This window comes from Echinococcus granulosus (assembly GCF_000524195.1).
Source record: "Echinococcus granulosus chromosome Unknown EG_S00016, whole genome shotgun sequence".
NCBI lineage: Eukaryota > Metazoa > Platyhelminthes > Cestoda > Cyclophyllidea > Taeniidae > Echinococcus > Echinococcus granulosus.
Window position 1 is genome coordinate 701,602 of NW_020170396.1, and position 26,102 is coordinate 727,703.

General features: G+C 42.6%; 1 protein-coding gene across 1 annotated transcript; it reads left to right on the plus strand. All coding sequences in view use genetic code 11, as the record gives it.

The window, feature by feature from the left end:
• EGR_03213 (hypothetical protein) lies at positions 1-26,102 on the plus strand (the record flags this gene model as incomplete). Its single annotated transcript, XM_024492462.1, has 13 exons — positions 1-326; positions 714-1,042; positions 3,563-3,649; positions 6,179-6,357; positions 8,980-9,483; positions 11,999-12,421; positions 12,723-12,988; positions 13,663-14,008; positions 18,577-18,681; positions 19,460-19,929; positions 22,079-22,602; positions 24,508-24,893; positions 26,034-26,102. 13 exons carry the CDS (start codon positions 1-3, stop codon positions 26,100-26,102), a joined length of 4,014 nt encoding a protein of 1,337 aa, XP_024353136.1.

Consider the following 26,102-nt stretch of genomic DNA (forward strand, 5'->3'; position numbering starts at 1 on the left):
ATGGAGGCATTTATTCCCACCTCCGATGTAAACACAGAGCCATCACTCATGGGACGAGTGATAAAAGAGACGAGGAAAAGGAGAGGGAACCGCGCGATCGATAAGTCGGTGGTATTGGGTGCCAAGAGGTCACGTGGGTTGCGGCATGGCAACAAAGGCAAGAGGTCGGACAGTGGAAACAGCGACAGCAGCCTTACTGCACCCAAACGCACGTCAAATATGAAGAGGGAGAACTCAGAGAGTTCAGAGGGAAAGAAGAACAAGGCGAACAAAGCCACCAAAGTAGCGGCCACCTATGTGCTCATCAATGGAGAGACTAAAAATGAGTGAGCTATCGATGGTATAAGCTTAGCTCAGGTTCTGCCTTTTTTACACGTAAAACAACAAATTTTTATTACCTACCTAACTACACACACTCCTAGTAAAGATTCATAAATAGCTGCACTTACGCAACTTCCGACAAAGTATTAGACTGTTGGTGAGAATTGTTGAAAATCATTTCCAGATTCGGAATTATTTTTCTTCACCCACCGTTAAAATGACCCCCTCAACCAACCACCACTTCGCATGGGCTAATAAACCGCTACTTCGCGGAGTTGAGTAGCACCATTTGCCTCCGACTCAGCTTCAACTGCCCATTAAATTCACAGTTGAAACGGTCCTTAGATGATGCGAGAGAACGTGTTTGAGTGAATCTGCGTCTTTATGTTCAGCGTGTTCAACCTACGTTCGGACGTGATGGTGAAGCGTCGCGGTGGCCTGATGCTGAGTTGGACAGGTGCGCGGGTGGAGGTGCCGCATGGGGCAGTGGGGGGTGCGCGGTCGCACCTCATCTCAGCACCCCTGCCCGCAGCGGTGCGTGCTTATGCCTGCCCCTGGCTCGGGCCCAACCTGCGTCTGGGCAGTGATGTGCATCTTCTTTGGTGCTCCGCCAAGCTGCGCAAACCCGTCCAATGCTTCATCCCCTTCTCCTACGCCACTGCCATCGAGCTCACCACGCCGGAGGCCACTCATAAGGCTGAGGAGGGTTATGCTGAAAAAGGTACGCCCTACTCATCCTCTCTGTTGAGACTTCTGACCAGCGTTTGTTAAATGCATCTCTACTGATAGTTAAGCTGAATCTGGTGTTTAGTTGGCTTTGGTACATGAAATACGAATAGGATACCTCTTTGCAACAGGAAAAGTAACCATTCCTCCTAAATATGAGTGGCTGATTATTAAGGTACAACTTTAGGCATATAACCACTGCAGTTACGTGCTTTATGCCTATTAAAAGATTGATTACTTGGCTTTGGTCCTGCATCCCACTCACCTACTACCTCCTGATCGCTTTGGATATACAACCGATTTAAACTGTTGAAAGCGGAATTTATTCATCAAAATACACAAAATAGTTGGTGAAATTAAAGCAAACCACCAGTGAGAACTAAGTAATGGGGACATCTTTGCGACTTGAACAGGGCTATCATATGTCTCGACAATGTTGAACCGCACTTTCTGACTGGCACCGCTGGGTGGCATGGTGGTAGCGTTGTTTGTCTGATTAATTATTCTAAATGAAAAATTTCACCGAGAAAGGAGTGGGACAATATTTAGTTAGGAAATTTTATAAATTAGTAAAGAATATAGATGATAGGGAAGTCAATTTTAGGGAACAGGTAGCGCCACAGGTCTTTCTGAGGACGAAAGTCGTCATAATGCAGACGTACCGGGGGCTGGGGGCGGGGGCGCTGGCACGTATCTGAGACCATTCTGCTTAGTGGAAGTGCAAGAGTGGAGCCTTAAGCGCCTGTGAAACTAAAATTAAGAGTTAAACAAAATTTTCAAGGTAGTAAATAGCCCCCTCAGCGGCCATTAGAGCGTAGTCAGTGCTGTGAGGCAAGCGACCACGAATCACCCGCGCCAGTCATCCAATTTGCATGCAAATGGGAGGCTACTTGACTGCAACGTCAATGATCCCTCTTGGTAATTCCACTGAATCTGTAGTTTCGGCCTTTATGGAAGCTCTATTGGGGACGAGGAAATATGTTGGTCAACACGACTGTCCATCACGTGGGATTAGGTTTTGCGACTGTTCCACCTTGCCACTTCATTCTCACTTTGGTGCTACCTAGCACACCTATCTGCGACCTAGTCTGCTAGTAGAGAGAAGTGAGTGTTGCATGCTCACTCAGTTGATATCTGCATAGCGGTAATGTAGACAGCTCCATAGTAAACGCTTCCAGATGGTTCACTGCCGCGATTAGCGTCGCTTAGGTGTTTAATAACATTTTTAAAGAACACGGGGCTAAGATAATTGCCAAAGGTTGACGTCATTTCCTACCCTTCTGTAAGGGGTCGTCACAAATTCTCCCATCCCCAGCACGATTCCTCTTCCCGCCAAGTTAAAGTTTGTCATCCAACAGTACAAATGAAAGGATGTTGTCTCTTGAGAAAGGATTCACCTTCCACTGCCACCAATGTACCTCCCCAACACTCTCCTCGAGGCAAAAGTAGACGTAACGCTGAGGCAGCACATTTTCTGTCGAAGTACAGAAGGGCTAAGAAGCTACTGTCATGACTAAGTTGCCATGCCGCCCGGCGGAAGTACGATCGTCATGCCTTTCAGTGCCCGCGAAACTAAAACAAAGACTGAGAAAAGTAATTAAAGTATTTCAAAAATAAAAAAAAACACTGTTGGGATTGTGTACAGTGGTTGAGAGGGCATCATCTTTAGAACGACACCATGACTTCTATACCATCTTAAAACCCCGCGGCTATTCATAATCATAGGATGCCTGATTCACTGTGGACAGATCCAGCTTCAGTGCACAATTTTACCTTCTTCAGCTCTCTGTTAGGACTGAATTGCAAAATTTGAAATCCACTACAAAAATACATTTCTTTCCGTCAAAGTAATTTACCACCTGCAAGGAGATAATTTGAGGACCTGTCACCATTTCTGGCAGTTCTTGAAGGCTTTTTAGACTAGATCACTAGTTGAATTTGATTAAAAAACTTCTCTTGTCGGTTATTTTCGGGGTGCATAACGGTGTTGTCTAGTTTGCTGCCCTGACTAATACCTTTTTTCGAGGAGAGTAGGCTAAACTTGTGTAAACCGGTTGAGTGGATTTAGGCATCTTAAGGCTTCTGACCATCGCGGTTGCGCTTTTGTTCCCTTTTAGGCCGAAAAACTTGTTTCATGCATTTTTTCAATTGATAAGATGCGGGCTACCTTAATTTTCTATTCTTTCCTTTTGTCATGTCTAAATGCCTTAGTAGTAGTAGATCATCGCCACTAATCGACGAATACCCACACCTTGAGTGAAATATCATAACCAGCATTTTTTTCACCCAGGTTCGCTTTCAATCCGGATTAAATTTCAAAAATAATGAATTAAAAATGAGAAGGCCGGAATAACTACGTTAGGCCTGATGTGGTTACCAATGCAATGTTTCGTGATCGCACCCTAGTTGTTTGACCTAGCCTCTTTAAACAAGACTTCTATGGCATGGCTATGTAATTAGGGAAGAAAATCAAAGTTTCAATCTTCTTTTTAATTATTATTTTTAAAAATTTTAGTCAAAGCTGCGCGCGAGGCAGCGAAAGCTGCAGCAAAACAAGCCAATGAAGGTATTATCAGCGACACCTCGAGCGATGGCCACCACCGTAAGTTCCACTTGCATTTTGTCTCGTATTTCTCTATTCCTTCACTAGTGCCCACATTTGTCCACTAAGTAAAAGATGAACCACGCCACGAACTGCGTTACTTTTTACGTTAGCGTTGATGTTAAGTCAAATCGTAAGATTCCTTTTACCTTACACCTTTCTTGAATCCAGGCTATCCAAGTGCTGACGCACTTCTTTGTCATTCAAGAGCGACATTTTCGCAAACTTTGTTTACTCAGATTATTTAACTGCACTGCAATTTGGGTTCTTTTCACCTCAATTTTTGCTACACTTTCTTGCGTCTGTGTTCATTCACCAGTTCTTCTGTTATTCGCTTGTGAGGTCGTGCCATTCAGTAAGCCTTACACAAAGTATTTGATTGACGGATTCTAAACTGTAGCGCTTAGCAGATCCTGTCCATACCCTTTAGGTTTTGCTTCCTTTATCAACCTCGCGTTATATAACAGTGCTGCAGTGCCTTCTCTCCCTTTTTGTATCACGCCAATGCTTACTTGTGCATCCATTTCAGCGCAAGTTAAAGTTGGATGGCTGAATTTCTATTCTTTCAGACTAGCTAGGCAGGGTAAAGGTGTTTCATGCAGGGGATGAAAATGATCTGTATCAGTAGACTGCGCACTTCATTAAATGAGTGGATAATAGAGAGCCGGTCTTAGTCACTTTTTTCTTGGGTTTCTAGCCCAATGAGCGGGTTACTTCTATATCACCTCAATGTTTCTTCGAAAATTGTCCCAAGCATTGGTTATTCGCACTCATGTTTGTTTAACATTTATCTACTTTTTCAAATTTTGGGACAAAGCTTTTGTCGGCAGTAACCTATCTTATAAATCATCCTGCTGGTTTTACGATCGCATTTTAACTCGTGAACAAAGGAGGGAGCTTTCCGGGAGTCATCACACAATCTTTCTGCTTATTATACCTTCCCTTGCTTTGACGTGCTTTCATCAACGGGCCGGTGCCAACTTTGGCTTCCCCCACCAAATTAGCGCGGTGTTTTAGCTTTGTAGATCTAATTTATCCACCCAATGTTCTTTGAATGACGCCTAGGTCAAAACTTTGGTATTTTCGATTCAGCCAAATAAGTAGCTCAACAGCAACCTCCTCTATTTGAGACTCATTTAGGGTTCCTATTTTTTGTTTTTTTCTATCACTGCACTGAGAGCGCCGCGATAGTGAGACCTTAAGTCGGCATTACAAGGTGGCCACATCCTACCCTACCCTTTACATTGTGGGTGAAAAAAAAACCGGGAAAACAACACAATCCCGTGTATTTCTAAGATGCCTATAAGCCGCACCGTCAAAACAGCTTATCAAAGTGGGAACGTTGGCAACTAACAGGGCAATTTTTCCAAAACACGTTATGTCGTATTGATAAGCCTGGAGTTAAACCAGTTCCAGACTTTGCGGAAGCACGGAAGTATTTAAGTTGATATGTTTACATTCCGCTGTGAATTTGCATTGGGATATCATAAAATTCATTGTTCACTGAGTCTTGCTATATCGATTAGCCAAAAACCAACTTTGAATAAGCAGCCCCAGGGTCACAAACTCTCGCCATAGGGACTCCCAAAGCTATTGGCTGACCTAAGCAAATTGCCTTAAGGAACAATACAGCTTAACAATTAGATTTAAAAGTCATCTTAAAATTTGCTTATTTGTTATATCTCCGATTAGAATCTCTAGTATATCAAAAGTCAACCGCATTACCCATTTTCATCTCAAATAAACAGTTTGTGCCCACGTAACTTACACGTTTCTGTAAAATTCCTTCGAAATATAAGCATAATGTGTGCGCAAAAACAAACACCCAAATAACATCACTTTTCTAGTATAAATTTTTGTCAAAACCTTTAGCAAGCATTAAACTTACCAGCTAACATCACTTTTAACCCCTTCTTTAATTTGCAGTGACGATGCCGCACAAGTCTATTGTTTGAAAATTGACAATATAAATAGATAGTGGTAACAGTTTATATACAGACGAGCAGTAGTGCCCTAGCTGGTACATTTCGTTTACAAAGACATTTAAGTTACTAGTTAATTTGTGTCTGAAGGAGGCCATTCAATGATTTGAATGAAAAGGTAATATTAAAAAATTATCTTGATGGGTATTTAGTGAATTTATATGGAACCGAGATTATATAAAAAACGAATGGTGACATAATACTCAGACAGCACATAAATATTTGATATACAGTGGGGTGTGGGACTAACGGCATGTATCGGAGGTCAGACCACCCGGAGAAAGCACAGAGGCAGAGACCCAAAGTGGCCCCTTGATAACAATCAATGCATTATACTTGACTACAAACAGATAATCTCTTGATCAATTCTTAAGTGGTTTTTCTGGATCGGGGAACATGTTACAAGGTTCTGTTTTTCCTACCTCCAATGGGGCAAGCTGTTCTGCAAAAGACATCAGCGTCTATTTGTAATTGGGAAATAGAAAGACTAAGGGGATGAAGAATTGTGGAAAAAATAGCTAATCACTCCCCACATCACACACTTCAGAGGAGGGAACTGCACCCAACACAGAGAAGAGGAGGGACAAGAAGAAGGCTGGACGTCACGAGCGAGGCAAGACCGTTGACTACGTTGTTGTTGGCATACCGCTCCTTGACACGCGCTCCGTCTTCGTTCTTCAGTCCAGAGTGGGCGAGAATTTCTGGACTCTTAAAAGGGATGTTGAGGTACCCTAAAATTCTTATAGATAAGTCATAGATATATGTAGAGGTTAATTTTGCCTTGCAGCCTTGTTTAAACTGTGAAGTCGCATCACTCCAGCTAAAAACCTAGTTCACTTCTTCTGCATATTGCTCATATTGGTGTAAAAACTGTTTACTTTTGTGGCAGTTTAATAAAACACTAAGCAACGAATCTGGATGACTTTGTTTCGTCAACTTTGTATGAATGAACAGAGTCAAAATGCTGAAAGCATTTAATGGACGATTTGCACTTTGCAATCAAACAAATCACTTCACTCTTTCCGTTTCATTAAACTTACTGCTGTGCATAGCATTCAACTGTTTCCGATGCACAATGACTGTAATAAATATACCGATGAGATATTTTATGAACATAACACCGATTAGTAACCCGTGAACTAAAAGAATAATCCAGTAGTCGGTGTATCATATTGCAATGGCTTGTCCCTACTTGCAAATTAGGTATGGTGATTTGTATATATATATATATGCATTACAAGGCATAGATACATGTCGTTCCATCAATGCGGTACACTTCCTTATGGCCTCCAATACCTTGAACCCTCACATGGAAAATGTTGGAGCCCAGTGCATGTGGTTCTGACCTGTTTTCATAACGAGACGGATTTAATTTGCTTCCAAAGCGACAGAATCTTTTCGCAACAGTTGCCCTGTAGTGGTTGGTGAGGATAGAGCGTGAGGTAGCGGAACGGACTGCTCAGAAGTGATTTAAATAAAAAATTTGAATCCTGGTGATGAATCACCAGATGATGACGAATGCACTACTTTAATAATAAAGAAGCACCTACCACCCATAACAAGTTAGAATAAGTGGAGAAGCAACTCAGGCGATGACCTACGTAGTACAAGAAATGAAAGTGTCACTCGCGCCTGCACCAATCAGAAGGAAGAAGTTGTGACGGCTACTAAGCGAACCGGTGCCACCTATAGGCATAAACAGCAGATGACAAGGAGCCTCGATCTACCAATCTGTAGTTTTTCACTTCTTTCACGTACTTATTATTAAAAACGTACAGTGCATCTCGGATTGGTTTGTTACTGTCCAACTTGTGACGGGAATTGGTATTTGTATTTGTGTGTCTGTGGGTCTATGAGTGACCGATGTACGATGAACTGCGGATGAAATTGTTCACCCGCTGAGGATCAAACAACAATTATGACCAGGATCTGTCTACTCAGTAGGACACAACTCAAACGTGAGCGAGAGACTTCCACTAAGGAAACAGAGAGGACTTGTGAAACAATCCCAGGAAAGCCTCATTCCACATGCTGCGAGAGAACCAAAGATGCTGATTCTCGTATTACAAAGCTCATCCATGAGGACATTACATCCCGCTTTACAAATTGAGGGAATGAGGAAAAGATGAAGACATCATTTTTCTCCTCGATGCCGCTGACTCCCCTCCTCCTCTTCATCATTACCCAAATTTGTAGTTCCCTGATACTCTCACAAGTTCGAAATGTCTACCAACTTTACTTGGCATTCGCATTGGACTATCACATGATCACAAGCAGAATGGAATGGACATTTGGAAGCTCGGGACGAGATGGCTAGGCATAATTTTGTAAGAGTGGGATTCGCAGTAAGCGTTTGCCTCGTTGTGAAAGTATAATTAATCTTGATGGTGACGAATTCAAGGAATTAAATATCGAAGGAAGGTTTCTGTAGTTGTTAGTGTTATACAGAATCACATGAAACCCACTAGTTACCTTTTATAATCTTCGTCCTTTCCGATGACAACTTTTGGTTCCCATTTTGGAATCATGGGTACCGATCACAATTTCTTTATGGAAGGATTCATCGATCACCTTAAACGGCCCACATCATCAGTGGGATTTTCACAAGAAGATTTGCTAAATCGGTCTTAAACAGCAGTGTATTGTTTAACTTAAGTGTTGACTAATAGTTTTCGCTACCGATACTCACTTACCCAAAAGTTTGAAAAAAGTAATCATAGTGAGTCTTGGAAAACATAACAACTTAACTGGGTCTGACCCGTAACTCTGACGCCACGGCCTTGACTGGCCAATCAAAGCAGAAGGCAACTTCTTGCCTCCAGAGCGGTTCAAATGAACCTCTTCAAGAATTTTTAGGCTTCGCAAAAAAAAAAATTTCGACCATCATTGCTAGACCAGGAACTTTATTTGTATATTTAAAAGGAACGAGATGCCATTCGCTTCACAATCACGGTTTAAGCCCTTCAAGAATTGTTTAATTTAGAATTTCGTGGACATCCAATGGACTAAAGGACTCCCTGTGTTGGTGTATACTTGAGGAAGTCGACATCTTTCTAATGATTTGTAACCCTGAACTAAACGGATTTCTTTCCTTCACTTGCTGAGTTAGTACTGCGACTGACACCAAAAAATACATTTATTGAGGAATTAAGCCTTCCGCGTAAATATTTATTAATGACGAAATGCACATTAGTGTAAAGTCTTTTTTACCACCTGAGTTTGCATCGGGAAAATTCGCAAAAAAAGCAGATTTTTCGATTAGCGTTTTTTATTTGTTCCTTACCGTAGTAAGATGCAGACAAGTAAGGTAGTCTCTCAAGGCATCAATTAAACTGTATCCCCTTGTAGATAGTACAGCCAACGGTCCACTACATTGAATGGCCATCGCGAATGCGCGAGGCTGCCTACAAGGCGAGCCGCTTTAGCGAGCACAACGCAAAGGGAGACAGTTCCTCTTTACCAACTGGACCGAGGGGCGCGGTGGGGGTGGATGGCCGAGCGGGTTTGACTCTGTCGAGTGTCAAGTCTGGCGGTCGTGGGGGGCGCCGCGGTGGAGGCGGTGGGAGCGGAGGCGTTTCGCGGCAAGCCTCCGACGTCGAGGAGATTATGCGCGCCGCGCGCGAAGGTGTCTCGAGTCTGGAGGTGGCCAAACGAGCAGCCGTTTTCACCGGAGGTGTGATCTTCCGCACTGACGAGTTATACGACTTCATCGCTGTCGTTATCGGCACACCCTCTGAGACGGTGGCCTTCGATTCGGATGGAGGACTGTTGCGCTCCTCAATCCTCCATCCTCTTTTCAGTGTGCGTATCCCCAAATTCGCACTCAGGAACACCCTCACCTCCACATTTAAGGTCGGTTTGAGACTCAGTTCAGGAGTTATTGAGACTTGAGTCTCAGTTCGTTCCAATATCAGATACGCAAATTGTGAACCAAACATAAATTGGGTATGCTAAAACTTCATGAAATTCGGATTAGTTTTTTGTTAACATGACTAATTTAACAGCCTAATGAATACCAGCTGTGGAACTGCACCATTAACAGAAGAAAATTGGCCTTGTTTGGGTGAATTTTACGTGTTGTGCTGTAGAGGCAGTTCATTACATAAATCTAATATCCAAACTTTGCGAAAAATCATGATTTATGGGGTTTTGTGGGAAAAAAGTCCCTGTGCTTCTCAGTGCTAAATAGTGGATTGTTCTTGGCTAGGAGGCACTCAAAAACAGTGGTTGAAGCCTTCAAGGAGCTCCAACCACCCCATTTATAAAGCCATCTTTAATGGGTCGAAGAGTCGCAGCATCTTGATGCAATCAAATAACTTATATAACTGAAAAATAGTAAAATAAATTCTCTTATTTCTGTCTTAAAAAAACCAAAAAGTTGGGCTCAAATGCCTGAAATTTACATTTTACCGCGTCCTTCGTGTGAAAAATGCTGCATTTAGGAGACACGAAGTATTTTAACTGCGCCTGGATGATAAAATTCCATTTGGCAAATCATTTCAGTCGGGCGGATTGTAAAAACACTTGTGGACTATTTTTACATTGCAATTGCTTAGTTTTTAAAGCCTCAGGTTATTTAGGTGTTTAAAAGATAACGGCAAAGCCTTTCCAACTCGCTGGGAACATTAAAATAAATACTACTAACAAAGTATAAATCGACCAACTTCTCAATACGTAGATGAAAAACTCCATTGCAGTTAAAATACCAGGAGATATTGTAACTCCCCAAGACTTCTCTGAAGTCGGAAGGGCGACGTAATACTAGGGTAGAATATGTACCGCCGACTTAAAGGGGTAGGGCTGCTAGCACAGCCCGAAGGTCATGCCGCTTATCGAGAATACCATGGCAGAGTCTTCAGTGAGCGTGTAACCAAAACAGAGTTAAACTACCATCCAAAGCATTACATAGCCTCCCTCTCCTTTTGAGTGTCTTCCCTGGACCTCCCCTTGGTCATCCTACCGAATCAGCCATCTCAGCGTAGTCGGTAGTGCAAGAAAACACCTGCGGTCATTGAATTTGTATGCAACTGAGAGAATATTTGACTGCAGTGTCACTAATTCCTCTTGGCAATTCTACTGGGACAATGGTTTTGTCCTGTTTGAAAAATGTATTGGAGGATGGATAAATATGTTAGTCGACACGCACGTCCATCGCTAGTGGTAAAATACTGGCCTAAAAGCAGAATCAATTAATAATGGAGGGGGTTTAAAATAAATTCCTGGGAGCAAAGTTTTGTGCCTGCTCCGCTTTATCACTTTGGTGCTACCTAGTTAATCTATCTGGCTCCTTTCAGTTAGTAGTGAGGTGGTGGAGGAGTGGCGTGTTCACTTGGTTGACATCTTTATGCAGGTGACTTAGACAGATCCGTTGCGAACTTTTCCTGATGGTTCACGGCTAGTGTCGCTTCAGTTGGGAATGGCATTCTACAGAACACGGAACTGGGGTAGTTGCCGAAGGTAGAAGCCATTTTCAACCCTTGTATTAGGGGTCGTTCTTATTCCCTCGTCAGCAGCTTGTACCCTTATTCCCTCAAGGTATGGTTCATCACCCGGCAGTAGAAACGGGCTCGCTTTCCATTGCAACCAATTTAACGTCTTGAAAATTCCCTAAAGACGAAAGAAGGCATAACCCTAGGGCAGAATCTGTATTCGCGACGCAAATGAGGGCTTGAGGCTACTGGCATGATCTGGAGGAGACACGGAGAGGAAGTACAAGGGCAAGGCCTAAAGTACCCGTGAAACTAAAACGGGTACTGCACCATCATGATTTACAGTATTTTAGTAAAAATTTAATTTTTGATCGAGTTGAAGAGGCGCAGTATTTTCACCGTTATTTTTATATTCTAAGGACTTCAAATGCACGAATGTCTTCTCAAACATAAACCGGTCCACTTTATTGCAAGGTAGCTCTTTAAGGTTATGTGATGCATCTCAACATTCATGGCAAAATTTTATAGTGGGGTGTAGTTACACAATGCGTCGCAGCGAGCCTTCGCTTCTACCTCCTGCCACCCTTAGAGGCACTGGAGCGAAGAGCTTATATTAGCAACGTCGTATTAACAAAAATATAACCATAAAGGCTCTAGGCAAGTTATTCGTAAAAGACGGGGGACATATGCTACCTCTCGACCTTTCTATAATTCAACCGTGTTTTTCCAAAAATTTAAGGATCGTACTTGGCCGGACTGGATTTCCTGTATATGATTATCTCGGCAGTTCTAGGCAAACTGAAATGACGCAGCAAATTTTGAACTCAAATAAGAGGTTTCATTCTTTTGAAACTACCTTCAGAAGTATGGGTAGAATTCAAGGGGTAAGTAATGATTAAGCTTACTGAGTTTTCACTTGCCCTAAAATGGGTTAAAAGGCGATACAAGTGCGCAAGGACTTGATCGAGGCCATCCACCACTTCGACTCGCAACTCACGGAGATCAACGAGTGTTCCAACATCTACGAGCTGGACCTGGGCACGGAGGCTTTTGAGAGACCAGTGACAGTAACGCTACCACTGCCCCGATGGTACACCCAAATGGTGGAGCAAATGCAGGTGCAGCCCTCGCCCCATCCCTCCGGTGCGGACATTACCGATGGTGACGGTGGAGGTGGAGGAAGTGGCGAACTGATGCCTGATCTGGAGGTGAACAAGCGAGACAGTCGAGTTCATCGGTCAGCAGAAGCTACGGAAAGTCTCCGAGGGGGGAAGAAGAATGAAAAAAATACCGATCAAGTGAACGTTAACAATGAGATCCCTTTGGAGGAGAGACCAAAAAACCTCATTCTTGTGTATCAGGTGAGCTATTTCTCTAGATAAATTGATGATACTAAAGTCAAAACTTTGTTATTTTGCACCCAAAATTGAAGAATTGCATATTTTCTAAATCTTAACGAAAACTCATGAATGAAGGAATAGAACTATTTCTGCGCCTAGACGTGGATTTTGTCTATCCACAAATAGATGTTGACTAAGTGAGTGACATTCGTCAATTGTCCTCGAAAGTGGTCTTTATGATTAATGACCTAGCATTAGGGCAGGAAGGTATTTCAACTTTACCTAAAATCCGTTACCTAGTCAGTCGGTATGGTTTACACAGCGTCCAATGATGAAGCGCCAACTAGTCTGGCGGGCGTCCACAGGAGATGTGAACAGTGACAACGTGGTGAGTCGGAAGCGTCAGATAAAATCGGGTAACTACCGCGACACGACCACCTCAGCAGTGCTTCGAGGCGACAGCTTGAACGCCAAAAATGGATGGGTGCACCTCCTTCTGGGTCTCAAAGGTGCACCCTGGAAAGACGTCCCCATCAACGGACCCTTCACACCGCGCTGTCTGCAGATCAACACCTACCAGCTTGGTCGGTGAGTCCATTATCGCTGTATATTTGCCCCACAACCGCCACCGATTCACTCTTAAAGCTGCCTGCTAGTTAAAAAGCCGATGAATCTGCGTAGGCACCATTCCACACGCAATTTGACAGATGCTCTGGAATAGTATTTTCGCATTTTGGCTAGCCTACTAATACAATTCGTAACCACGCACTTTGAAAGATTTACCCTCCTGCTCTAAGGTAACTTTTTTCTGTAACAGTGATTGTTAGCACTTTCAGCGACTTTATAATTATCCAAATTATGTAAATTATAGCAAATGAAATGTCTACCTGAATGCCAGGTTCATACTTCCCCCAATAGTTCCTACTCTCATTGGGGTGTTTCCGATTTAAATTTTTTTACTAAATCATCATATCATACCATTTCAAGACGAAGTCGTCGCTTCGACACTTAGGACCCTGCGGTTTCTGCCCTGCATAGAAAAAGTATGCCTTGAAGAATAATTAAGCAAAAGCGACTTAAAAGTTGGATATAAATTGAAAAAAATCTGACGTATCTATGAGTTCAGCGCATTGTACGATCACTCTAAAGGAAAATACGTGTACAGATGGTTTACGTGAGACAAATGTAGAACTTTCTTACAAAAATAATCATGTCATTTGCTTTTCCTACCGAAAATATCATTCCGGTCGTTATCGATTGAGGCTGCAATCAATATTGGCACTAACCAATGGGGCGAAGCCTTTGTGGACCATCGAAGCAATCAAGTCATTTCATTATTCAAATCCCTTTGACTTCGTTTTGGGGGAGGTTAGCTTTGCAATGGTGTACTCAAACGAGCCTCAGCGGACGTCGTCGTCGAAAGTGGCGCATCTGATGGCGCGTCTGGAGGCACTGAGCGTGGCACCGCCGGGCGTGCTGCTGCTTTGTCTGTACACTGACCCCTCGCGGCTCTGTCTGTGGGTCGACTGTGTGCCCTCCACCAAGCTCATTACCACCCTCGAGGAGCGACTCAATGCTGGATTTGTGCCCCTTGTGCAGGCAGGTCCCGTTTTCACTCCAATTCCCATTCAATTTCCGCCTTTTGCACATTTTTTGGGATTAAAAGGAACTAGGCGCTACTATCTCCAATATATGTAATTGTACACCTTGTCCAGGCACGTCTTATACCCTCTCCTATCCTCTCACCCCCGGTGACCTCTATTCGTTGTAAAATGTGGATTTAAGAATGTTGGGAAATGGCGAATTCGAAACTAGACTGATGCGACCACCACTGCAATCGTCTACTTAGTTTTTCTATCGTCAAGGCATGTTCATCATGTTGGTAGACGTATTATCGATGACGGACATAGAGACGATTAAACGCCAGATTTATTCAGTTATTTATCTATATACCATCCTCCTACTCATCAGCTTTTCTCGTTCTTGTCATTAACACCATTTCGGTCATTTAACAACATCAGGAAAAATTACCCCTCCGCACATCTCCTCCTTTGCTCAATGGATGCTTTTAAGGTAAATTACTAAATATTTGACAGATAATCTATGTGGTTATCCACCTCACCACTGTTAGACTCCTTAGCTAATGATTTTGAGCGCAAATTCAAAATACTTCTTGCATGTTCTCAGCATTAAGTTTGTAATATCAGTCATTTTCTGGCACACTTAGGCGTATTTTAAACAAAAAATAATTTTCAGACTTAAAAGTGCCAAATATCTGAATTACTTGGAAAAAAACAGGTAATAACGAGCCCGACAAACAGATGAGAGTAATTTATGGATCATGAACATTAAATGTACTGAGTAGGGTCGACTTGGTGGCATGATTTCGTAGCCTCCCTCACTATGTTTAACTCCGCTTCTTCGCTTCCTTCTAGCACTTTCAATTTTTCCCAAGCATTAAAATATACGGGTAAAATGTTTTCATGCTGCCTTTTAGCCTTGGGGTTTCTTTTAAATTCAAAAGGTATAGCCTTCTATTGCCACGACTAACTACAGCCCACCGAGTTTTTCCTGAAAACGAAGGAAGACATGACACTCACCGCCAATATACAGAGGGGTTAAAGAGCTCCCTTCCTGGCCTGGAGGCCATGCCACCCAGAGGAAGAAAAAGTCGGAGTCTTAAGTACCTGCGAAATCAAAATGAGGGTTTAAACAAATAATCAAAGTATTGCATAGCCCTCCTTCTCCTTTGAGTGTCGTCGACGGCGCTCCCCTCAGTTAACCTCTCGAGTCAGCCATCACAATGTAGTCGATGCCGTAAGAAAGTCGTCCACGAGCCAGCCGCGCCAGCCGTCGAATTTGCTTACAACTGAGTTGATGTTTGACCGCAGCGTCACTGACTCTTCTCGGCAATTCCACTGTATCTGGAGTTCCGTCCTGTTCAAAAACCGCATTGGGGGAGGGGAAATGTGCTGACCATCTCGTATATGCATCTCTAGTCGTAAGAATACTTACCTAAAAGCAGAGCCATGGAATAAAGGAAATGGTTTCGCGGAGATAATGTTTTGGGTCTGTTCTTCCTTTCCACTTTGTTCTCACTTCAATGCTGTCCAGCCACCTAAATCTGCGTTCTCTTCGGCTGGTAGAGAAGAGGAGAGGGTATTGTTTTTTTCATTTAACTGACATCTTACACAGGTACCGTAGACAGCTCCACAGCGAATATTTTAGATGTTTCATGAATAGTGTCGCTTCAGTTGTCAATGGTATTCCTGAAGAACACGGGACTGAAGTAGTTGTCGAAATTAGATGTCATTTCCAGATCTTCTGTTAAGGATCGTCACAGATTTGTCCATTCGCAGCATGTCCCCTCTTTTCATTACGAGAAGGTTTAGCATTCAGTAGTAGAATTCTGGGTGGTTGTCCTTTATGATCGGGTTCGCTTTTCGCTACCACCAGTGTAGCGTCCCCAGTCTTGCCTGAAGTCGAAAGAAGTAATAATGCTAAGGCAGGATGTGGATTGTCGACGTGCGGAAGAGCTAAGGGGTTACTGGCATAGCTCAGGAGGCAGAAATACAGTCTGCAGGGACTCAAGTGCCCGCGTCATCAAACGCAGAGTTAAGCAAACTGCCAGAGCACGTCAATTGTACACTGTTATGGCACTTAACCTCAAACCTCATCACCCTTTACAAATTTTGTTCGTTAGCTGAATTGGATAATTTTGATTGAGAAGTACTAGTGATTGTGCATCCAGGTAGAAATTGCTTCTTTTGCATTTTGGTGCTATGATTGACCACTTTTAAGCACAACAATGCAACCAAAAGCTACCAGGAAGAGTTCACTTCTCCAAACCCTTAATCTACTCTCCCTGTGCATCGCAGGACTTGGGCAGTTTTATTGTGTATATAAATTATGCTATTTTATATCCCTACACAAAAAAGGTACATAGGTAAACTTGTTAAAATGTGAGCTTACAGGTGCGCTCCTTGTTAAATGCACTTGTGTATTTCGTTAGAACCTGTCTTTTCTCTACTGTGCTTAGAAAGGTGTACATCATTCAGCCATCAAAGCATAACCAGGCTTCCCCTTTTGTAGTCGATTTGACCTATGTAGGAAATGTTCAGGTACATTTCCTTCTACAAAACCATACCTGTTTGCGTCCAACAAATGTTGATTAATCCATCATTTACCATCATTCTAGTGTGGTTCTAAGATCATGACTTATTGGTCCACAAAAACTGCCTTAATTTGAGCTAAACGGACTCCACTTTCCTCCGTGTACTTTAAACGCTTCACTACTTTTCTCCTGCAATGGAATTTTTATGCTAGCGCTGTACCGCTGCGAAATCTGCACTAACATTAGCAATAAAAGATAATGTGGTGTTATTTGTAGGATATTTTGCTTCAGGTTAGTGACTTGTGTCAAAAGCTCAAACGCAAAACGAGAGGAGAAGGCGAGACTAGGCAACACCAAGCCAAGTAGGCAACTGCGTTTTTCTTCGTTGTGGTTTAACTGGTGCAATAATTGTATAGAGTTGAGCAAGTCCGTCTTAGAGGGCAACAAAGGCAACTGCAGTAGCGGTGATAAGGAGTACCGTAGTCGAAACAGAGGTAGCAAAATAAAAAGGGCGAAATGGGACCACACAAAAATGAATGTTAATTGTGTTTACTGATTTTCATTTAATTTGAATTAAATGCATGCAAAAATGCGCTACTATCAATTTGGCAGATTACGACTGCACTTATGCCAACATGGGTCCCTTTATCGATTTATCGACACCCCATGCCCCATTTGTGATGGTACATGTGGTATCTAAGCCTAAAGGTTCCATATGGTCAAACACGAGAAATTTTTTGTCGTTTAGTTTTTGAGATGATGTTTCTTTGATCACAGTTTCTTAAATACCTATCGGAACTACTGAGGCCACCCCTCTGGAATCGTTATTGGTATCTTTTATCTAGTGATGTCGCGTATTACGATCTCCTACAGACTAGCCAAAGTGTCAACTGATTTGGGCCATCCATGTGGATGGCAAAACCTATTCATAAACGTTTCGAATTGTCAACATTAGGTCTTATTGGCCTTTACTTTAGCTCAATCACCTCCCCCTTTCTGCCTAAAGCTGAACGCCGACTGTCGAAAACAAATAATCTTAAAAACAATGGTTATTTTCAGCTTGATACAGGGTGTAATTACTAATGTAACATGTCAATAGAACGGTTCAGTACCATTTCTGCTCTCTTAATATCCGCCACCAAACATTGAGAGATAGATATCATACAACTGAGTACCTCATTTTTGAACGAAAACTTGAGTGGACAGCATGTATCTCACAGTGTAATACGAAAACAACACAAAGCTCCTGGAACTCTTGTTTCGTAAGTCCCATGGTCCACAAACAAGCCTAGTTGCACAGATTTTGCGTGGGGGCAATAATGTTTTGAGTAAGCGGCCATTTACAACAAATGCTAACTCGCCCAGTAGGAAGAGATTCATGAGGCTCTACGACATGATTTCGAAAGGAAGCAAACTATCAGTTTGAACAGTTTCGATACAACTGTAATTACCACTTACTTATATCTTCTTTCGAAATGGAGCAGAATTTCGCACTCTCCAAATGTAACTTCCCACTTTTTAAAGAAAACTTACTAATGTATTTCGACTGATATATGTTAGGGCGTCCCCTGCTTATCTCATTCAAGTTCTTTAAACAGCACCGCGTAGCTTCTAAAATCCAACATAAAGCTCTCAAAATTACGCCTTAGGTGAAGTTTTCTGTTAAAAGGACTAGTAATAATACATTCATGGAAAAAAGGTTATCTTTGAGGGCTCATTGTGCTTAAAAATACTCCTTGTTTAAATTCACTAATGCAAAACGGCTACATTTGTTCAATAATCAGGCTAATCAAGTAGCTGTTTTGTTTAGCACGTGTTCTTATTATAGAAAGAAAAAAGTCTGGCTGTGCTCTGATTATATTCATAAGGCCAATTAATGATCCACTAACCTAACACCTAAAATCATGTTACAATGATAAGTATTTTAAAAATTAAACTCAAAAAGACGATTTTTTAGCAATGGACTGGAGATAATATAGCAATTCAAAACATGATGGAAGTCTAGCATTATTTGTTTGCCTGCAAAAAACAATGCTCTCCTATTCTGCCCGTTGTGTTGTAGTCTGCGGCCAGCCCCTCAAGACGCTGTGCGGCGATTGCGAACTGCGCCTACCAAAGCCTGCAGCACTTGCAGTCCGCGTCCGACAGCCCCCCGGACAAATCTCCAGTGCGTTGTTAGTGTTTGACACCTCCTCATCATATTACCTTTCAGCTGAGTGCATCATAGGAAATCGATAACGCACGTGCAAAGGGCAAGGCGTGCACTGAATCAGTAAAAATCAATAGAGATGAGTCATCGACCCTTTTTCCCACGCATTCCACAGGTGTGCGTGCTTGATACAGCGAAACCTTTAGTAGGAAAACTTCAGAAAGAGGAAAATACAATCATGTAAAGTGAACACACCTTTGCAATGCACCAGAAGTACTTCTTTCGTTTTACTTGATGTAAAATATTGCCGTACTATTTCGCTATTTGTATGGATCCATTTCAAAGTGGGGATAGTAGAATGAAGGAATTTCGTCTTCAATTTATGGGGAACAAATTATTATAACCTATTAATATCAATGCAAGAAGCATCACCTACTAAACATCGACAAACCTGACCTGTGTCGCTATCAGTCGTATGCTTAAACAGCCAAAGTAAACAAGCTAAACAAAAGCCCCCTCAACACAGAAATCGGCCTTGGAGACAATACGATGGGGGTGAAGCTCGCATTAATAAATGTCTTTTGACAATAGCAGAAGATATCTATCTACTCAGCAAAACTTCGCCTTTACTTGTGCTTATCGCTTTAAGTCTGACAACTGCTGCAAGGAAAAATTAGGCAATGAAAGTAGCCTAGATGGCTTGGTCAAAGTTACAATATTTAGTGTAGGAATCATGGTGTTGAAAATAAATGTGTTGAATGGAAATTACCCTAATTTAAACACTTTCTGCAAATAGATTCCCATCTTCGGTTCGTCCAAGTACCGAGTCAGTGGCTTTGATCTGCTTCGCGTCCTCCTCTACAACGGGCTCTGTATTCGCGTGGTGGTAAAGGGTCAAGTTCAAATTCGAACTCGCGGCCTGTTCGACTGCTTTCTGAGTCTCCTAGAGGCCAAACGGAGCGCCCTCAAGCAACAGCAGGCGGCCGCTGAGTCCGCGGATGCCGCGGAAAGCTTAACCACCACCGCTGCTGCTCCCACTTCAGCGACAGCGATGGTAGCGGCGGCAGAGGAATCAGCTCTGCTAACTGGGAATCCAGAAAACGTTAGATCCTCACAGACAACTGATGGGGTCCCACCGGAGCAATTCATCACCACCACAGAGACACGATTCTCCTTTCATGACCTCCTCACTGACAGTGCTACGACAATTGACCTTGAACCCCTTAAAGAGAGCTTCGCTCGTATTGCTCTTCGACGCGCTCGCAAGTGAGTCCGACTAAAAATGTGTATCTACCATTTCAGGTCACCTCAAACGATATTTATATTGCCTTTAAATGGCTTTTCCGCAATAGTCACAGAATTACTGGCATACTGGATAATAATGGAGCGGAACTAGGTAATCCCAGTTATCTTCTTCAAATCACACGCTTGATGGACAATTTAGCCTTATTTCTTTGGTAATAAGGCATGGTAAGATTTTTTGAAGGTCATTCGCCTTAGAGACACACTTTTCGTGTCACTGTTTCTTTTCAATCCCGTCATTTAAGAGTGGTCCCTCTTTGTTTTAAGTGTTTATCCGTCTCGCGTTCAAGTCTGCATCTGATAAATTCATTCCACGCAAAAATCCAGAAGGATTCAATCACTCTAATGCCTTCCGGCAAACGAAATTTCCCTTGTCATTAAGCATGATCAACATTCTGCCTTTTCAGACTGTTTTGCTGTAGTTTAACTGATAGATTCAGTTAAGTGCGCATGAAAACCAAACATTAAGGAGTCCGAGCTCTAGTCCCTTTGCAGGGATTGCGGCGGTGTTCTCTGAGCTTCCTCACCGAAACTACAAAACGCTAATTACCTCCTTCAAGGGGTTGATTTCTACTAACTAGTGATTATGTATAGATGTCTTCCTACCATTTCTCCGATTTACCCATTCTCTGAGTAATTAAAAAGTCCAGAGGCTTTTCATCTGAATTCCTCATGCTAATGACCGGCTAATTTTATAGAAATAAAGGCATTGCTTTGGTTGGCCACTTTACATGCTACTGATTACTAACAGGGGACCGTTAAATTAAAATGCGGCGTTTCCAAATTAAAGACGTAGGGGGCACTTCAAATCCACTTATTTTGAGGCAAGTAATGACAATATTTCGTTTACCTGTATTGCATCAACTTTTTAATTAAGTCGGCCATTAATATCGCCTACTTAAAGCGTTTTTAGGGGTTCAAAGGGACTGAAATTTAATATGCTTAGGTTAGTATTATATAATTATATAAGGTTGCCAATCAAATTTACCTCCCACTAGTAATCGAAAACGTAAAAAGCGGTCAGTTGTACTTCTGCTCAAGTCATTGTTTGCAGTTGAGTGAATTGAAACCACCTGTGAAATGGCAGATTCACGTTGGAGCTGGGGTTTCAACGCTTTTGAGGCCGCCAAATTCACCATATTATGTCTTTTGTTTAATCTGAAACTTTGTAAACTCTACTCGAGAATTTGTGGTGTCAAGTGGAATAATCTTTGATCGAAAGCAGAGTTGATTCCCCCTGAGTTGATTAAGGATAAGTTTTTGATCATTGCAACCTAAATTAGACTTGACGTTTGTACTCTTGATACTGCGTTGATCACTGATTATGTTTTCTACAAAATTTGTACAAAAAGGACTCTGTATCTGTGGGCGATTTTTTAAAATTCTTCTATGGCCTCAGAATGATAATGACTGCAGTACTAATTTTTAGAATGGTATTGTTCTGTTATGGGTCACAACGGTATGTGTTTCCCTCTTTGATAATTTATCATAATCATTTTAGAAAAACTAGCGTCTTGCCTTAGTGAAATGCTGTTCCACTTTAATGTCTCTTGCCTTGGTGTGATCAGAAATGGGACTTATTCCACCGCGTCACTGCTTGCATAGCGTCCAGGCTCCTCCTATGGCCATCCATAGCATAGGTGCTTATGCATTAACTTATCACAACATCGGAGAATGGCTCAGAACTAGAAGTGTCGGCAGACTTACCAGGGTCCTGTACAATTTCTGCAAAAACCTCACCTCGTTGCACTGAGTCATCTCGCGTGGTTAAACCAATCAATAACTAATCAATATCGATTTTGTGTGATGCAAGATGAGCACTATTCATCCACACTGAAGGACTTGGCGAACCAGTCGACTTGAAGCGGCTTTGTATAAAAAAAAATTAACTAAATCCAACTAATTTGCAATGTATCAGTCAGACGTTGTTCAGTCCTTATCCTGCCCTTTGAACCATCCCCTCATGACCTGGGAATTCCATATTATCTTTATTATCATTAAATATATAGTACCCGACAGCATTACCACAGCTTTGGAAATGACCGACTAAATTAATACCTTTTCAAACAACCACAAAGCCCGCCTATCGATTTTCCTTTTCCCTATCCAATAGAGAGAACTTGATCCGAAATCTCATGAACCGTCGGTTGGAGGAGCTGGAAGAGGTCAGGAGTTCAGAGACGGGGGTGGAAGTAGGAGAGGTGGGGCAAGAAGAAAGGGAGAAGGAAATGGAACAGCAGAGTCACAACGTCCACAATGTGTCAGATTCCGAAGATGACTCCTCTATAATCCTTCCACCTCTGCGGTTAAATGATGCCCAATCAGAAGACGAAAGTGTGGAAGAGGAGGAAGAAGTTGTGGAGACGACCTCAGTACTTTCACGACAGTCACACAATATCGAGCGATCGAAGAAGATGAAGGTGGAGGGGAGGAATAATGAGGATGATGAAGAGGAAATGGAGGAGGACGATTGGGTGCCATCTGGTGTGGACGGGGACGATGAAAAAACCACTATGGATACTTTTCAAAACCTCCTTGATGCCTTCTCGAACACAAACGCACCCCTACTGGGACTTCATGTCACCAAGGACCTGTGTCGTCGTCTGACAACCATTTACGACAAAGGACTCGCAAGTGGTGAGTTGCTGTTTTCCCAGGTCTCAAATTTAGAGTGGACGGCAACAATGGGCTCGATGTGAAACCATCCTTACTCATTCATTGCAAGGAAACTGAAAATGATTTTCGCTCCCAAAAAGGGATGATTTGGGTATTAGGATCATTTCTCCTGGAAACAATTAGTGGGAAAGAAGTTTTACTCTGAGGAAAGGGAAATAAAATCATTCCATTCTCTTAGGAACACAGATTAAGTTCCCCATAAAAGTCGTTTAGAATAAATATAAACAAGGTTGTTCGCCTTCCCACAAAGACTCGGCGCATCTGTTTGCTGCTAAATGGTGTTTGTTTTTTATTGCAGAAATGCAACATCATGCCATCTCGAAGTGAGTAAGCAGATGGTGTGTTCACAATAATGCAGCTGCTGAACATCAAAAAGGCATAAATGAAATGCTTTTCGATTGTTAAAAGGAAAATAATTGAAGTGCCTCACTTTATCCTGGACTGGCGGTGGAATAGGCAGTTGCGTAAACACCTGCTCTGTGTGCGCTTGAACTCCTTGCAGTTTTCTTCCCTCTTTTTTGAGGAGAAGGTGTCACGGCTAAACAAGCGTAGGATCTACCCAAATCTTTAAAATACACCTGAATATTAAATAGTTCGCTGTATTTTAAGGAATTACTGAAGACTGATTTGTTAAAATCCCGTCAGGGTGGCTTGCAACTACCTTCAGATCTGTTAGTCAGAGGTCTGCCTAAACTCCAACCGTAAAGAGGCAACTGTGCACAACCATGACCATTTACGCGTGATCGGTTGAGGAGAATTTCAATGCATTTACTGCTCAAGTTGAGCCTGTTTGTCAAAGTGTCAAGTGTCGACTGTTGGACTGTGAATTACATCCTTGCCATGAGGAAATTTATTTTCAGTTTTTTGGGTGAATAGAAATTGAAAAATGTCACCGACCTGTTAAAACCGCATCATTTCCTCTACCCTAAAAGAAGACGCAGATTCTTCATTATCATCCCCGGCAAGGCCAAATCAGTTATTATGTAGCGGCCCGAGAGACCATGCTGCTAAGCGTAAGTGCAAAAGCGGAGCCTTTAGTACCCACGAAACCAAAACAAAGCGTTAAACAAGTAACCGGGTTACTACATAGCCCTCCTCCTTTTGAGTGTCGTCCCTGGCGCCCCCTTTGGTCAATCTCCCACGTCGGTCATCAAAACACGGTGCTATGAGAAACTTACCCATGTACCAACTGCGCTAGTCATCAGACTTGCGGACAGCTCAGAGGAGATTTGACCACAACGGCACCCATCCCTCTCGGCAATTGCACGGAGTGTGCAGCTTCGTCCTTTCCGAGAACTCTATTGGGGGCAAGGGGAATGAGCCGGCCATCCCGTACGACCACTGAAAGTTATGCGAATACTGGCCTAAAAAAAGTCATTGAATAGAAGATGTGCCTTGAAATAGTTCTGTGGGGATACGGTTTGGCATTTGTTCCCAGCCATATCTCCCTATCTGGATCCGATACAAGTAGTAGAGAGGTGAAGGAGCTATCGGGTATTCACTTCATTGTTGACTTTGCACGGAAATTGTAGACAGCTCCGGATGGTTTTTGCAGCTATCTGGTAGCATATTCAAAAAGGAGGGCAGAAAGGGCACTTTTAGGTCCCTTCTATCCACTGTATAGGGGATCAGTCCGCATAAACCGTGATATAATTAATGTCCCAAATGTAGGGAAGATGGAATAAAATGGCTCGTAATGATGAATTTTTTAATCCGATTCTACATTTTTTCCCATCCACATTCCAATTTTGTGGGAGACCATTTCCATCCTGATTAAAGTTTATAAATTGAGGCGATGTTGAATGGGTGGATGCTATTAAATAGATAAATTTAGAAGTTTACTTGGCTGTTTTTAATTTGCCACAGAGGCTATAGAATTCATTGACCGAGTATACGAGATTTACGCGGTTGGGCAGGTGGAGATTTACCTCGTACAGCCCACGGATATGGCCCAGGTGCGAGAGCGATCGAGGGAGGACGAAGTGGAGGAGGAGGAGACGGAGGTCAAGGGGACGAATGCCTCTAATCCATTGGCTAAAGTTACTCCCCTCGAAGACGACGATGTTGAAGGCGATGATAAAGCCACTTTCCACAGGGAGGCCATTCTAGCGCATGAGGTGGATGAGGCTGCAGAGGACAAAGCAAGTGACGTTAAATTCAGCGGGCGGAACCAGAGCAACATGAAGTGGAATAAGAAAGGGGATCCCTCGGATCCTGGCGGCAGCGCGCAACAGCCTCTCGCCTCCTACGATGTGGGTTCATATTGCCTACTATTTAAACTTGCTCATGTAGTGTAATGCACGAATTATCACAGAAAAGCTCTGAGGCAAACTATTGTAAAAGCATTTTACTGACTTAGCGAATAGTTAAAAGGCTGCAGGCATCAAACCACCATGGAAACCAAATTGCTGAAAGTTGAATGCCTCCGAGGAATGGAGAATACAAGCCGACTTAGGAATGAAGACAAAAAGATGATCCCTCTTTGTCCCAACATTGACAGTGGATTTGTGCATTTGGATGAGAGTTCAAAATCCTGTACATTTGTTCAACCAATTACCCTACAGGAAGCACATTCTCTACGCTACTAGCTTTTCCCTTTTGAATAGGACTTCTTGTCCTTAGATAATACTAGCCATTCATTGTGTTCACAGCCGATTTGTTCAGATCCGAGATTGGGGTAATTGCCATGATTCCACATTCTTTTGTAAATCCAACTGGATGTCTAACTGAGGTAGTTGGCCAACGGAACCAGAATCTATGTTCTTCTAAGATGGAATTGTCTTCCCATTCTGGCACTACAGCATCCTAATTATGCCTGAAATTGTACCCGTTTTTGTTGTCAACACGCAGAAGCGCCGGGGAGCTAGTGACTTGGGCGGCTCAAGCAGAGTTCCATGCCACCAACGTGGTGGCCGACTCCGCAGAAGGCCACGCATTAACGCCTAACCTTAACTAATCTGCTACTTTAATAACCCCACTGTTGTAATGTATTTCAGAAGTTGCAGATAATCTGGGTGGTAATATTGGTTGGACTTTTGCAAAGTCCGTGTAATTCTTGGAGCATAAGCCAACAAGAACGCGACCAGAGCAAAGACACTAGCCAAATTTTTTTGTTAATGAGGGTATATTTCCAGCCAGTCACCTTGCACGCACACACATTTGTGATTTAAATGTATCATTCCATTCTTCTTCCACTTTTTCCTACCTTTTGCCCTTTGATGATGTTTTAATTCACGCTTAAGTGTATTATATTAGCGTTCTGGTATGCCTTCCCGAAATTACGTAACTTGCACCCCACAATTTGAGTGAAGGGGAAATCTTGCGTGATTTCACGTAAACTCAAATTATAGAGCATCCATCTAACTTTTTCGCCATTTTACTTCCTCTTGTAGCTGCTCATTGAACCGGAGTTGTTCATGCGATTGGCTCCCAGGACGAAGAAGGGAGCCAAGCCCTCCTGA